This window comes from Orbicella franksi, chromosome 13 (genome assembly GCF_964199315.1).
Source record: "Orbicella franksi chromosome 13, jaOrbFran1.1, whole genome shotgun sequence".
Taxonomy (NCBI): Eukaryota; Metazoa; Cnidaria; class Anthozoa; order Scleractinia; family Merulinidae; genus Orbicella; species Orbicella franksi.
In genome coordinates, this window is record NC_138157.1 from 10,684,551 (window position 1) to 10,700,795 (window position 16,245).

A 16,245-nucleotide genomic window follows, 5' to 3' on the forward strand; every position below is an offset into this window, starting at 1 on the left:
CAAGAGGAAATGAGCCCGTAATTAATAACAGCGACTACTCTCAAAATTTACAGGCGCCAAATTAAAACATCGTTTCTGCATTATTTTCAACCAGCGGACAAGCAAATAAAATAAGCGTAGGCCATTACTACGCAGTTTCCGTTTCCGGAAGTTCCGCGCCATATTTTGAACGGAATAGCTTGCAGGAAGAACATGTCACTTCCATCAGAAAAAGTTCACGAACTGAAGCAAATCATTCACAGCCACCTATCGCAAATGAACGTGCATTCCAGGATTAAGGAGTACGTAGACGAGTCTTTTAGAGGGGACGATCCTGAAAGCTCGGGAATCGATGAAGCGGGGTTGCTAAATGCTCTGAAAGAACGAGGTATCGTTGATGATGTGATGAACACCCTAAAATTCGAAGGCCTTGAGAGGGAACCGAGACGATCAAAAGATAAAAGGAGGGCAGACGCTGTCGAGGAAATTCCCACAAGAGGTTAAGTAATCTGCTTTGGCAGCAGAAATGTTTGTATTGAGACAATCTGTACGAGTAAAGCCAGCTTGCTGCAACTACGTTCCCTTCGCAGATTTTTAACCCGCTTATAGAAAGCTTGATGATATAAGCTTATGTTTAAGTTTTAATCGCATGTTGTGTTTCTTAGTTTAGTAGTTCTGTAGTCAATGTATTCACGACCGACCGACGGTCGGACAGACTGACTGACTGACTAACTGATTGATGGACAGACGGACTGAATAACGGACGGAGAAACAGTGGGACTGACGGACAGACAGACTGACTGACTGACTAACTGATGGATGGACAGACTTACTGAATGACTGATGGACAAACAGTTGGACTACTGACGGACTGACAGACTGAATGAAATAGTCTTAACTTTTCTTATGGCTATGTTCGTAGTTGTAATGACATGCCATGGATTTGATGAAAGAGGAAATTGAATATCAAAATGTTGAGGAATTATGTGACAAGCAGAAATATGCAACCCAAGGCATTTTTCATTTTTATGAATGATACACAATGTAGATGATTAGCATTATTTTCTTGTATGTTGCAGTTGGAGTGGATCCCACCAAACGTTACCTATATCTTCAGATTCTTGGTGGAAAAGCATTTTTGGAACATCTACAAGATCCTGAACCAATGCCAGGAAAAGTTACATCTTCGTTTACCTTATATGTTCACTTTAAAGGACAGAGATTTCGATCCAGGCCTGTTCCTTGTGCATGTGAACCAGACATAAATGAAGGTTAATCCACATATTTTTAATTATAGTTGGATGTAAAGTTGGGCTGAGAAGGCTACAGGCCTCTCCTTCCCCATGTTCATCTGCTTTTTCTTGGAAATTGGGGAAGGTAGGTTTGAACTTTTTTAGGTGACTGTTCAAACCTATCAGGGTTATGTTCTTTTTGCAAATTCCACTGCCCCTGTGTCCAGATTTCCTGGATCATTGGCTTTTGGGCTTTGGACACTCACCTTGATTCATTTTCTGTAATATTGATACCCTCTAGGGATTGGATGCTGGGCTATCACAAGTCTTCCCCGTTGCCATTTTACATGCTATTTTACATGTCTCAGCTGTTCTAACAGCTTGCTAGTCCTGATTACAGACAAACCGTGAGGGTGACTTGTTTTACCTAAAAAAACAACACACAATATTGAGCTACCATAATGATTTGATTTAGGGTCCTCCTTCCAATAAGGTCCCCTTTGTAATAACAGTTCCCCTGAAGTAATGTTTTCATAATAAGGGGCCCTATTCTAATACCGGTAACTGACCCCATCCATTAATCAACCACATCCGATAAGTGCCCCCATACAGTAAGTACCCCCATTGCAAAATTGACATTTAAGACAGTGACATAGAATAGACCGATTACTCAAGTGAATAATTATGAATTCTGCTCATTTGAATGTAATGAAAGAAAGAAATGCCTCATTCCTTACAAGTGCCCCCTCTTCAATAAGTGCCTTCCCTTGAGCTACCGAAAATAATCAGCACCCTCGGCACTAAATTGAAATATTAACAACAAGTTAAACCCTTGACCTCTCTTGAATGAGATTTAATTATTAGCTTGGGCTTCTCCTATATAATCACTAACATGGACCTTTTTCCACAGGCTTTTTATTAGAACTGCAGAAAGATGGAGGCAAAATGGCTGACTCAGCAACTCTGTTATCACTATCAGATCACATTCATCTAGTCCTTATTAAAACAGATCCTTCAGGGGACACAACACTTATTGGTTCACATTTTCTCACATGGAGAGACATTCTGTCTTCGGCAAATGGACGGCTAGCATGTTCTGTTGAAATTAACGGTGTTGGAGCTGAGGCTAAAGTACCTATGGGAATATTAGACATAAAATTTGAAATAATTCCAAGACTGAGTCAGGTAAAGGTGCATTCTAACATGGCTACATAGGTTGGCTTTATTTAATTATTAATTATTAACTTATTTAATTTGTAATTGGCTGGGAGCAGGTTAATTCACCGTTAATTTTTGATTGGCACTACAGTGCAAATTAAAACTCATGCATTCGCGATTTACACATTCATAATTTTTAGTCTATTTGGTTAGATTTTTAGGTTTTGAAACAAAGCCCAATTACTCAAAGTTAAATAAAGTATTTATCTATTTATCTTCAACAAGGTAATATGAGAGCTATCATCTTTTATTGATAATAACAGTGTTTAAAAAAATTACAGATCTTAACCAAAGATGTCATAACAGCACAAGTTAACTTGGAACACTCCAGAATTGCCGAGAGAGAAAGACTTTTCTTGGTTTATGCAAAACAGTGGTGGAGGGAATTTCTGCAGATTCGTGCATCGCACAGTAACAGACTTGTTAAAATTTTTGCTCAAGACGAGTGTGGTACAAATCGTCCAGTGTGTTCGTTTGTGTGTCCTCTTCGTGCAGGGAGACTGCTCGACAGTCCTCGACAGGCTGCGAGGTTTGTTAGTCTGTTGGGGTATGAGCATGCGCCATCAGTTGGTGGTGGAAAGGCAGAGATGTGGAGCAGTTTACATGCATTTCTGTGCAAAGGCAAAGGGGTAAGTCAACGTTTTGAGGAAAAAAAAGATGATGGTGATGGAAGACCGGAGGGAGGAACTCCGCTACTGAGGGATGGACCATTATTTTATTGAGGGGGGCGGGGGCGGGGGTGCTTGGACAATTTCCTCCAAAAAATCCCTGCTCAGGAAAAATGGTGAAAGAGAGCGACGAGCCTACTGGGAATAGTATCAAGCTAAAAGTGGGGTACAACACTTCTTTACTGAATTCCCTTTTAGCATTTGTCGTGTATGCCTTCAGAATGATACGAAGCCACTCTTTTATTATCCGGAAACCTTTCTAACCTGGAAGTTTCAGTTTAATTGGAATGTTATAAATATATCTAAATATGTTATGAGGAAAATTAAATCCGCAAACACAGATAATATACATGTGATCGTTGTCTCTCTCACTTCCTCCAATTTTCTGACATTCCTAATTAAACTGGTCTTTGTTTTTGTTTACTTTTCACATCAAGGACTGTGAGGACCACGCAGTTCTGTTGTGTAGTCTCCTGCTGGGTTTTGGCCTCAATGCGTATGTCTGTGTCGGCACCAAGGCTAAAGGTGCGGCCCACACTTGGGTTATGACAATCAGCCCCGAGGGAGAAGTCGCCTTTTGGGAGAGTTTGACCGCTCACAGGTGTGTAAACATTTCCTAGATTTGAAACCAAACTCATTGTTTTATATTGTCATCTGAAAACCTTTCTATCGGACTGTCACTGAACTCAATGACGGTTTTTATAAGTTCAGCGCCGAAATATTACTCTTGATCTGACAGGTACGCGCATCGTCCTATTAACCCAGATGATCCTCCCGCCCTGAAGCAATCACGCGCTGATCACCCGTACAGGACAGTGGGATGTGTGTTCAACCACCGCTCCTTCTACGCCAACAGCCAGGTCAGACATCAAGTTAGCTTGAATGATCAGATCTTTCTATTACTCTGAAAGGGACTCTGGTGATGCCCGATTGCCTTCAAGGTGCATAACCTTGCACTGCACTTGCACTGCGCTACGGTGTTAGGCGTGTAAAAGATGAGGAGGTTTTCTGCATAAACAAATTTAGCAGTTGGTGTTTTTAAACACATACGCCATGTTAAAAAATGGCGTCGTTGCCGTTAGACTGCACTAAATTATTCTTGTATCAGACATTTTTTCAAGATTCAGCAGTGACAGAGATATTACGTTTATTGTTCATAGCCCACAGATTCGGTTGAGGTCTGTCAGTTTGAGCTTCAGAATGAAACGCGATGGAAGAGCATGAGTGAAGAAGCAATAAGATCTGTGTGTGGGCCTAAACTGCTGGTAAGAGTTAGTCTGTTTTGATACCATAAAGCGGAGGATCCTCCCCTAGGTTTAGATGCATCTCAAGTATTCATAGAACACTTAGGATATTTCTTAACCCAGTTTCTCTAGGACTGGTTGGGAGGGCTCCTTGAACAGAACAGAGCAATAACCATTAGGCCGTTATTTCACTAATCCTATTCCCTATATATGCCTTAACGACGTTTGCTTGTCGTGTACTTGTCGTTCCTATCTTATTTATTGTTCGACAAAACCAATCGCCTGCCTTGTTTGCGTGTAATTTTTAATGTAGGTTGTGTAACGTGTCTGTCTCTATCGCCGCAGCCTAGTGGTCCAGTCTTTCCTCCTCTGTACCCTCCCAGTGTGGACTCGGCCCTAGTTAGTAATGACATGGAGCACGAGCTGAGGAGCCTGGTGACGGATCACAGAAGGGTAAAGCAATCAATTGAATGAGACAAGGAAAATAATCCTTCTTGGAGTTTCCAAAGTTTAACTAAGTTATTAACTTTAATATAGAGTTCTCAATTTTTTTTATCCTAAGGATCTTGGCTTGAACACAACGTGGGATGACGAGCTAAGTTACATTCTAACTCCAGCGCTAGCTGCGTATGAATTGGAACACAGCACAGGAGTTTCCGCCGGAAATGAAGAGTTTCAACAAGCCATCAGAAGAGCAATCCCGGACGGGCATACCTTCAAAGGGTTTCCTATCCAGTTCGTACACCGTAATGCAAGACGGGCTTTTGCCACGTGTCTAAGGTGGGCTATCATACGAATATTATAAACTTGGATGCGCTTGCGCGGAGGCACAATGACCTCATGGTTAGTGCGCTCGACTCCGGGTCGAACGGTCTGGGTTCGAGCCCTGGCTGGAAAATTTGTGTTGTGTTCCTGGGAAGGACACTTCCCTCTCACACGGCAACAGGGCCTCTTTCTACCCAGGCTATAAATGGGTACCGACGAATTTAATGCTGGAGGTAACCCTGCGATGGGACAAGCATCCCATCCAGGGGGGAGTAAAAATACTTCTAGTCGCTTCATGCGACAGAGACGGAGATATGCACCGGCCTGACGGGCCACTTGGCTCTTGAGCAGACTACCTCACCTCACCTTACCTTACCTGCTTGTATGGTATCATACGGAGAGTCACAGAAACCGAGCCAAGTTAAAGGTGCGAGATTTTAAGGTGCCTCCCATTTCCATTCTCGCCATGGTTACCAGTGTCCTCACTTCCCAGTAAGTTCCTGTTGTTTTATAAATACTGTTCTACAAAATCAAACCATTGCCGGATTTTCTATCAACTTGCGGTGTTTTGGAATACTTCAAAGCATTATGGAGAACTATTTATTTTTGTTGACACTATCTTTAAATAACTTGTGCATTTTTGAAAGAGCGAAAAATTAATTTTTCAAAGGATTTGTCATTTCCAGGTCTCCGGTGTGCGAAGAGATCATTTGCTGCCGAGGAGATCACGTGAGGCTGGCAGTTCGGGTCCGAGTATTTACCTACCCTGAGAGCGCGTGCGCAGTATGGATCATGTTTGCTGTCAGATATCGGTCAATCTTGTGACCATAATTCTCTATTCCTGTGATGTATTACTTTAGTATCACCCAACTAGTGCACCAATGCAAATCCTGCATTTTAATTGGTTACGCTACTAGAGGACTATTAGTAATAGTCCTCGAGCAGCGAACTTGGCGCAATCGAGCGTGACGCTTTCTTTCGTTTTATTTCCAAATAAATATTTCTTCAACTTGCATTTGCTAACTTTATTATTGCCTTTTCTGTCCGACTAGTTGGGTGATACTAAAACAATTAGACCCTTCGCCCTCAAGGATCACGGGTCTAATTGTTAAATAGGCATTTCACAGAATTGAACGCTGAATCCGGTCATTTCACAGCCCATCTCAATCTAATCACATGACAAAATCTAGTTGTTGTAACAAACGCTAAGGATTCTTAGAGTATTTCCTATCAGATTTCGCCACACATGTCAGACTTGATCAGTTTCCATCGGGCGTACTATAAATGTTTCCGCGCTCTCGTACGACGTTTTACTTAGCCCACGCCACACGTTAGATTTAGACCTGGCAACCGACTTCTCATCCAGCTATCTGCTTATTTTTCGGCATGACCTTCCGATTCATTTCAATCTTGCCTAATTTTGACGACTCATCTTCTTCGAAGATATTCTTGGCTTTCAGCTGTGTTTTGCTTTCGCAGTAAGTGACGTAACGTAGTGTTATGTAACGTAACGACCGTTAGTCTGTCTATAGAGCCTCTAAAAACCGCAGGATGTTTGAAAAAGCCCGAACGCAAGGGGAAAGACTGAAATAGTTTCATCGTTTTTCGCCCGCTCTCGTGCGCTTACGTCGCTCGCGTTCTCAAAGAAAAACAACTCGTAGCAAAAATATAAACTTCTGTGGAAAGACTAAACGACGGGAAGTGGATCTGTTTTATATTATTATCATTTTCTTGTATATATGTAACTTATAATCCTGGTATAACTAATGTAAATAAAAGAAAAAAAAGATGTTTCATCAAACTAGTGAACGTCAGCCTGCGAACAGGCTCCCGGCGAGGGCGGAAAAAAAATTCGGCGAGAAAATTCGGAGAGCGAAGCGATCGGAGCAGGACGTTTATATTGTTTGTCCTTCGTTCGGGCTCGCCGGGAGCCTTTTCGCAGGCTAAGTGGACATTTGCAATTTGAATAGATAACGTAATGAAATATAATCTTTTCCATTTAATTCTGACGCGTTGTCATTAGTTTTAACAGCTTTATGACATCTGCTGGTTTTCCGGAATCTTCTGAGCTCTATAAATAGCAAATTGCGGTAAGTGCTTTTCTCTGCTCACGTCCGCGGAATAGGTTGAAGCACGTTCGAATTTAAGCTCGGACGGAAGCCGTTGAAACTTTTTTCTCTTTTTCATTTATTTTACGTGGGAAAAGAGTTTCATTTTTCATGCATCATCATGGTTGTAATAGTTAGCTTCTAATTAACTTCTCGTATTTATCGACTGAGGACATTGCACTAGGATTCCAAACCAAAATATGTCTTAGAATATTTGTCTTTATTTAAAATTTTCAGTTCAATAAAACGTGCTTATAGAGGCAGGTGCCAAGTATGACAGATGTTTCAAGTTGAACATCACGGAAGAATTGCAACAGAGCCCCGACCTCCTGGCCCCGACTTACGGGAGCTCCATTAAAACGACCGCTTTGTCATTACGGCCAATATATACCTTTAGGTCCATATGATATCCATTACAGTTCCATTAATCTGATGTGCAGGTTGATGTGACCAGCGACGACTCTTAGAAGACCTAAACATTGTTTTCGTTTTAAATTTACTTGATAAGAATATATCTAGAACGACGGCCTGGCGAGAAAAAGACATAAGGAAATAGAGATCATTTAGTTACTGCAAAATGTGTCAGTTGCGCTCGCTGTACAGCGAACAGAAGCCGATGGATATTTGGAATTAGATTTTCAACATATATGCAATAAGCACTCCCTATTCCCCCACCGGAACTCCCGAAAACAATACCCCCCCTAATAAAAAACCTCAAAATATTTTTCCTTCTCCCAGTTTTTATGACAACGGCTATGAACTTATATTAAGATTCAGCTCTGAAAGTAGATGATATCTTCCGATTCTAATATAGATAATAAACGCTCCCCTCTACGGTAGAACTTGTTTTGCATTTTATGTTGTCCGTTCAGAGTGATATCAGAGCTGTTTTGTTCGGTTCATTAGCGCCTTCTTTATGCAGTACAGCACTGAAACTCGTTTTGTAAAACAGTGTGAAAGGCGATATAATAGTTCCTTCACCGTTTGATGCTAAGAATTTACTATTTTCCCGTGGGGTTATACGTTGCCTCCCGGCCGGATATGAAGCTTTGCTTAAGTGACAACACCTTGTTCAGTCAGACTTCGAATATTGATTTAACATGTATTTCCTTTGCGTTGCATGTTTTCCTAAAGGCAGGTGATAAAAGTCCTTTTGCAAACATCCGACATTGCAAAATAGAAATTTCTCTCGAAATATTCAGAACGGCTTGAGATAACCCGGTGAGATAAGTCAAGAAAACAGCAACTCAAAACGGTAGGTCTCTCACTGGAAAATAAAAATCGACATTTCACAACGAAAGATTTAATATGTTTTAGCGTAATTCGTTTGTAAACAAACACTTTTAGAGGGATTTTATAACCCTTGACGTAGTCCCATGTCGAGGGATGAAGTAATTTTTCATTAATTAACTCAAAATGCTTTTTATGACATATCACGTGACAAAGTACAGCTTTTTTGTTTACTATCTATGAAGAAGTCCAGCAGGTAGTCTTTGTTGTATCTTCCCAGTCCCTAAACTTCAACGCAACGCACAACTATCTGAGTTTTGATACGGAAATTTCTCGGGACCTCACGAAAACACTGCAGTAAACAACACGACATGTTGCTATCGAGTCAGGAAGCGTCTGCATTCGCCGGAGTACTCTTCCTTATTTTCATTTTCGGCCTGGTGGGTAACGTGTTAGTTTGTTTGGCGATTTACAGCGACAGAGATCTTCGACAGCAGTATTCGAATTATTTCCTTTTTAATCTGGCGGTGACTGATCTATTAACCGTCACATTTGTGATACCATTCTGCGCTGCCGCGTTGATCCAAGAAGACTGGAATTTTGGCGTGGCGTGGTGTCAAATAACAGCCTTTGTATATTATAGCTTGGCTATCGTTGGACTTGAAAGCTTGGCATTCATAAGCTGGGATCGCTTTTACGCCATCATTCATCCGCTTAAGTACAGGGCGGACGTAACGCTGAAAAAGATTTGTACAGCCATCGCTTTCAGTTGGTTTTGGGCTGTTATTTTTACAATCCCTTGCGCCGTGCTAGGCTGGTTCAGATACGGGCAGTATGAATCCATGTGTACGTATAACTTCTCCGGAACGGGAGATAAGTGGAAAACGCAAGTGATAACTTACAGTATTTTCACGATTGTGCTGTGTGTTATGATTCCGTCGGGGGTAATTCTATTCTGTTATTTTCGAATTATTTCTGTAGTGCGCCATCAAGGAAGGCGAGTGGATACGATAACGTCTGCAGAAACACCCAAAACTTCCAGGCGTCATGCGTGGAGAAACTACTACAGATTCAAAGGTTTCCGAACGATAACTCTAGTCATAGTTTTATTCATTCTCTCGTGGACTCCTTTCAGCGTAACGCGACTTATCAAAACGGTGACATGGAATCACGAAATTATTCCAGCGTCTGTGGACACATTTGCTACTGTGTTATCATTGCTGAGTACGGCAGCTAACCCCGTGGCTTACAGCCTGTTTAGAAAGGACTTCAGAAGGGCATTTAAAAGACTGTTTCGACAAGCGTGCTTTTGTTCAAACAAACTAAGAAGAGACCAAACTGAACTGGAGTAGGAAATGATTTCTAATAACGTGATCCGCGACACTGTTCACGTCGTTGGGTTTTGATTAATCAGTAGCAAAAATGAGCACGGAATGAAAACTTCTGTTTCCTGCCGGTACACAAGTGAAGGAAATTCCCCGCGAATCGTCATTTTGCAGAATTCTTTATATACACCGCCCATCAAACAAGCCGATCTTCGGCAACAGTGAAGGCTGAAAATCCGTTTTTAATTTTTAGGACAGGAACTGACACCTTTAATTATAACTACTGCTTAAAGCCTCAATTTTCTCTTAAGATTGTGTAGAGGTCTATAAAGGCGACAACTTCATAACGTTTTTTTAGCCGCAGAATTAAAAAAATAAAGTCTTCCCTCGTGAAAAGTAGATCATTATTTACTTTTTCTCTTTCAGTTATTAAAATGGCTGGTCTTGCAGTGAAATTCATTCAACAACGTCGTCATTTTTTGTCCTTTACAACTGTTTTTTTTTTTTTCAATATTAATTCTGCTGATCTCATTATTTTTCATCTTTCAATCAAGATAAAGGAGTGTTAGATAAAACAAAGATCTTGTAACATTAGCATGTCGAGTTTGCGTTGCTTTACAAACATCATAATGTGCAATCATACTGACCCGGTAAGGTGTTGCACAGCTTTTGCAATTGTTTTCATTATATCCGGTTTTATTAACGTAAATCCAGAAGATGTTTGAAAAAGAACTTCATAACTTATCCACATCATTTGAGCAAAGCTTGCTTCAATCCTGTAGTAGCTATTTAATTTTAAAAAAATCGCTATTTCGGCGCGTCCAAAGAACAGTCAATTTTTGTAACCTTGCTTTCTTGGTGTGGGGTAATTTAGCCGATCCGTTCTAATAATTTTCCACAAAATATTCATCGTCCTTTACAACTTCTGTATCTTGGAAAGAAATTGCTTGGAATTCGTCAAACACCCGCTATACACCACCAACAGACTAGATTTCAGTATGTCATCAGAATAAAGTCATTTTTATTTATGGCGCCATGATATATATTTTTTAATCCTCTAACAACTTGAACTTGCTATTTACATGACCGGCTTAGCCCAATCAAAAAAAATATACACCAGTATCGACGATACTATCACAAATTTTAACTTATTTTTGCACCAGGACAGTAAAACACGATTGTTTTTCAAATTGGAAATGATCAACCTCTCGCGTCAAACTTGAGTAAACCCGGGGAAATTTTTTCTCTGAAAAACGGTAACTATTAATGCTGGAGTTTCTGCCTTTTTCGAAAGAGAGGAAACCCTTTTTATTCCCAGCGCACAGATAATGAACTTCAGTATGATGCCGAATAGCGGTTGCACATTTTATTGAACTTGTGATCAGGTGAATTTGCTAAGCACAGGCGATGGGTAACTTTTTCACTGGAGACGGCATTGAACAGTTTACGAAAGGGGATTTACAGTATTGCAAAAACCATATGATATCACATTGTAAATTCGTTAATTTGGCGCCAAAACTGGCTGCCCGCGTCCGGCTCTCCTCGATTTCTTTCAGGTAGGATAATAAATGTCTTATAATTTTGAACCATGTATATGTGTTGTTCATCGTCAAATTTTTGAAGCAAATTTAGTTTTATCTTTTCTTTTGTTAACTGTGAAGAAAAAGACTATTATCGTGTCGTTTCGGTAGAACAGCTCGGTTTTGACTGCTTCGCGTGATCTCATATTACTAGTACCCTACAAGAAACCAATTTCAGGTCTTATTCAATTCTCTCATGGATAAGCTTTCAAAAGGCAATAGCATGATACTGTAAACTAATGGCTCACAAACTGACCTATATAGTTTTCAGTATAAAGAGAAACCCGTAGCCAGATCTAGCTACATAAGATATACCTTTTGTCTGGCTCTCGCTGATGCCGTGACACATTGATTTGTCACGTAGTTGGACACGTGGTGTCCAGTCTGCATACTGAGCAAGTGCAAGCATCGTGCATTTTGAAGATCTTGAAACATTCGCGATTCGATGGACGGTGTGGCTGAAGAGGCGGCCGAACGGATTCGACAACCTCGTAAGGTTACTGACGAAAAGTTTAAAGACCAGCTGCTCCATAAATTGGACGAGCTTAGAAAGGCCAACAATCTCTGCGACATAACTCTTAGAGCTGAAGGACAAGACTTCCCTGCCCATCGATGTGTGTTATCTGCCGCTAGCGATTACTTCAGGGCTCTGTTTTCCAGCGAGCTGCAAGTGAAAGAAAATCAGAGCAATCTTGTGGAACTAAACGAGGTTAAATGTTCTGTTCTTGCTGAAGTCATTCTGTTTATTTACACTGGCGAAATGAACATCGGAGCACAAAACGCGCAAGATTTGGTGATGGTCGGAGATTACTTGATCATTCCAAGTTTGAAAACAAAAGCTTCTCAATTCGTGGAGGAATCGATCAATACTTCGAATTGCATCGCGTTGGAATTGTTCGCTTCTCAGTATAACTGTGAGTCGCTGAGGTTGACGGCCATAAAGCACAAACAGCAACATTTTATTGCCTTTGTGAAGTCAAAGGACTTTCTGTCGCTTGGTTTCGAGCAAGTAAAAGATTTGATGTCTCAAGACGAGCTGCAGATTTCCGAAGAAGAAGAGGTTTATGAAGCAATAATCACATGGGTCAGGCATGATCTGGTGTCGAGGGAATGCTTTCTTCCAGATCTCTTGAAATGCTTGAGACTCTTCTCGATGTCAAAATACAGTTTAAGAATGATTTTAGATAAAGAAGAGCTGGTCACGAAAAATCCAGTTTGCACCAGTATTTTGACTAAAGGACTGGACTTCTTCCTGTTTCCGGATCAGTTTCTTGGTATGTCACTAAAACATCGCACATCTATCGAGAGGGAAGAGCATGTGGTAGTTCTCACTGGTGGGATGGACCCTGATTTGGAATTGTCTCGGAACATCAGGTGTTTAGTCCTTACTACTAAGAAATGGCAGCGGCTGACCAAAATACCAAGCTCTTTACTAAATGCCGAATATACAGATGTTCGATGTGTATCTGCAGTTTGTGGTGGACAGTTGTTTATTTTACCAGACAATTCTGCCTCAATAAGTTATTATGACCCACAAACAGGAAGATGGAAGTCAGGGAACACTGGTCTTCCCATTGACCTCAGTCGCACATTAACTTCATTCAATGAAAATCTGTACGTGATTGGTGGTGAGAAATACCCGCATACTGTTGTTAGGTACAGTCCAATTCAGAATAAATGGAAGAAGTTAGCTTCAATGGAAACAGGCCGGGCCGATCACTGTGCAGTACCTTTAGGGGATCTCATTTACGTGATTGCTGGTTGTCACAATGAGGTCTGTCTGCAGAGTGCCGAGAGCTATAATCCATTAACCAACCAATGGGCAAAGATTCCAAATCTAGCAAAGGCCCGAAGGTTCGCTTCTGCAGCGGCTACATGTGGAAAAATTCTTGTCGTTGGGGGATTCTGTGATATGGCAGACACGGGTGATGTGGAATTTACTTGTGAAGTGTTTGATCCTTGTTTGAGTCAGTGGAGTCTGGTGGCCAGTCCTGCTGTTCCACGAGCTGCTTGTGCTATTGCGAGTGTTGATGATACTGTGTATGTGTTTGGTGGCGATAACCAGGAAGCTTGTCTCGATGACATTGTGATGTTTGATGTTAAATCCAATGAATGGCATGAAATGTCCTGTACCTTGCCAGAACCTCTATCACATGCTCAAGCATCTTTGCTAAAATTGCCAAAGAAGCTGCTGAAGCAAAGTTGACAGTTTCCATTCAGTATACCAGGCAGTTATTTTGGCAACATTTTTATCATCAATTGATTGCACCAGACTCAGGTCTAACAATGGCCATTGATCTAGTCTGAGACAACTAAAACTTTGAATTTGGGTTATTTAGTGTTGTTTTACTAGTCTCTTTAGTTGGTGAAAAAAACTTAGACCAATATTTGATTAGAGTTAAACATTTTCCCAGTTAGTAGTCATTAAGGTAAAAGGTTGGAATGAAGTCCTGTGTTTTCACTAATATTATTGAGTGTTTTTTTAACTGTTTCTGTTTTTGTCTTAATAAAACTTAAAGAGAGGGTACAAACAGTTTTGATTTGTGAAAATGCTTCAGCCATGGCATCCATGACAAGGCACAATTGCTGCTCGACCAATAACAAATTATTTATTACAATAAATCTGTAGCTTTCTGCACACATTGCATCCCTATGAATGTGGCTTGTAATCCTCTGAACACTCTGTGTACTTTAACTATACTGAATGGTATTGATTAACAAATAGAAAACATGTCCATACCTCTATCAAGTTTTAGTATAAATCTACTTGTGTTCTATTGCGAGTGCCTTTCTCTCATTGGCTAAGCTACTAAATAACTATTCTGTTGTAGACAGTTAGTAGCCTACAGCTAACGTTGTGCAGTTGTTACAGTAACAAAATGGCAGCCACTTCTTTGCAATTTTGAAGTGTCTGTGAAGATGATTTAGCTGAAGTTTTGAGCAACCAGCAGATTTCTACTAAAACAATTAGATTATTTGTTCTTGAGTTCTTTGTGAGATAGTTTTTTCAGGCTGCACGCTCTCCAACTATCACGTGATAGAAATCTCAAGCTCTTTATCAAATTGTTAAATCTAAACTCGAGTGGAAGTTTGTGAGAATGAGGAAATGCTCTGGGAACATGAGCCACAGGCAAGTGAAGGGGTGTGTGGAAAAAACCCCTATTGAATCTTCATCTTGTGTCAAATTCTCCTTTATTTGTAGAAGGAACTGAAAAGCAATTTGCCAGGAGAATCTTGCAGTCTATCAGATGCCACTAAGGGTCTTTTTCCACACATCCCTTCAAGTGTTTCCACAGCTTTTTCCAGTTCTCACATTTACCTCTGTGGGAAACCAGATTTAATATTTTCTATTTCTTTTTGATTGGGAGGTGTGGTAGCCTAATGTTTAGCACACTGGACTCCTGATCAGGAAGTCTGGGTTCAAGATCTGGCCAGGGTCATTGTGTTGTGTTTTTGCGCAAGACACGTTACTCTTGCAGTGTCTCTCTTCACCCAGGTGCATAAATGGGTACCTGCAAGTTTAATGCTGGGGGGTAACCCTGCGATGGACTAGCATTCTATCCAGGGGGAGAGTAGAAATACTCCTTGTGACTTCATGCTATGGAAAGCGAGGTAAGCCACTGCTTTATGGACCACTTGGCCTGAAGTAGACCTTACCCTACCTTATTTTGGTAAATGTACAAATGCCATGATCCGCGGGAGTCGTGTAGGCCTGTCAGCCCTATTTTACACACAAACCATACCCTATTTCAGACTAAATACCCTATCTCAGACCAAAACCAATTAAAAACCCTACCCTTTGGGCCACTCATACCTATATAGCCCACATAAGGGAGTACCCCCCCCCCCCTCCCGGGTGATATGACTCTGGTCTCACCCATTTAACAAGTGTACTTGTTTAATAATCGTTAGATTTTCTTTGTTAGGGCTATAAAAAAAAAATTTCACGCTCTATTGCACCGATGTGAACACCGTCAACGTTTTCCAAGAGAAGCGTGAAGAGCGTGGCCGCTGGCCATAAAACTGTTTTTCTTTTTATATAACTTTCATAAAACAAATAGATTCCATGTTGCCATGCGTCTGTTCAGCAGTAGATCACAGAAGACGATAAAAGTGGTCAGAACATCATTGACAAACTCGCCTTAATTAGTCGTGTACCAATTTTTTGCTGAGACCACATTTTGACGTCTTCTGTGATCTATTACTGAACAGATGCACGACAACATGGAATCTATTTTTTAAATAGAAAACGACGAGAGAGCCGATCAGATTAGCGGATTTCCAATAGAACACAGCTGAGTGACTACTTAATAATTGTATTCCGTCCACCAGCGCGCGTTGTTTTTGAGATGGTAGATGGCCAACGAGACGCGTAGCACCGAGTTGGCTATAATCATTTCATATCTAACAAGCGCGACTGAGTGGGTCTCAGTAGAGTGCGGATGGCGGATGGAAAAATGCGGATGGAAAAATGTGGATGACAAAATGCAGATGGGAAAATGCGGATGATAAAATGCGGATGGAAAAATGCGGATGTCAGAATGCGGATGACAAAATTTGAATGATAATATAGGGAAGAAGGAAAATAAGTTAACGATGTTTTCTTACATTCTGAGTTGTAAAATTAGGCCTAGAGAATTCATAGATCGAAACATTTTTTACGCCGTTTATTAAAAAAGTGAAATTAAAAAAAAAAAAACGCGAAGAGACTTTGATCAAGGAACAGTCGTTATTCAGACTCCGTCCTTTACCACATCGAAGGCCTTCGGCTATTTACTTCTCCTGAGCAAATTTCCTCTGCCGAAAACCAGCATTTCAAAAGAAGTGAAACACTTCTACGGTCACAGATCGGCTACTCACTGTACCCTAGTTGGCAAGTAAAGACTGTGCACAACA

General features: G+C 40.8%; 3 protein-coding genes across 3 annotated transcripts; all 3 read left to right on the forward strand.

Annotated features, from left to right (window-relative positions):
- The first annotated feature begins 121 nt into the window (after positions 1-121).
- Positions 122-7,479, forward strand: LOC145466614 (centrosomal protein of 76 kDa-like). The gene is made up of 10 exons (XM_081450320.1): positions 122-478; positions 1,059-1,250; positions 2,122-2,396; positions 2,711-3,058; positions 3,535-3,698; positions 3,837-3,957; positions 4,258-4,362; positions 4,687-4,794; positions 4,904-5,121; positions 5,793-7,479. The coding sequence occupies exons 1-10, from the start codon at positions 193-195 to the stop codon at positions 5,929-5,931; spliced, it is 1,956 nt and encodes a 651-aa protein (XP_081306446.1). The 5' UTR covers positions 122-192; the 3' UTR covers positions 5,932-7,479.
- Positions 7,480-7,599: 120 nt separating this feature from the next.
- Positions 7,600-10,223, forward strand: LOC145466620 (allatostatin-A receptor-like). Its single transcript, XM_081450327.1, has 2 exons — positions 7,600-9,290; positions 9,426-10,223. Exons 1-2 carry the CDS (start codon positions 8,816-8,818, stop codon positions 9,794-9,796), a joined length of 846 nt encoding a protein of 281 aa, XP_081306453.1. The 5' UTR covers positions 7,600-8,815; the 3' UTR covers positions 9,797-10,223.
- An 84-nt stretch (positions 10,224-10,307) lies between these two features.
- On the forward strand, positions 10,308-13,880 carry LOC145466043 (kelch-like protein 7). Its single transcript, XM_081449822.1, has one exon. It carries the CDS (start codon positions 11,795-11,797, stop codon positions 13,553-13,555), a length of 1,761 nt encoding a protein of 586 aa, XP_081305948.1. The 5' UTR covers positions 10,308-11,794; the 3' UTR covers positions 13,556-13,880.
- Positions 13,881-16,245: the final 2,365 nt, after the last annotated feature.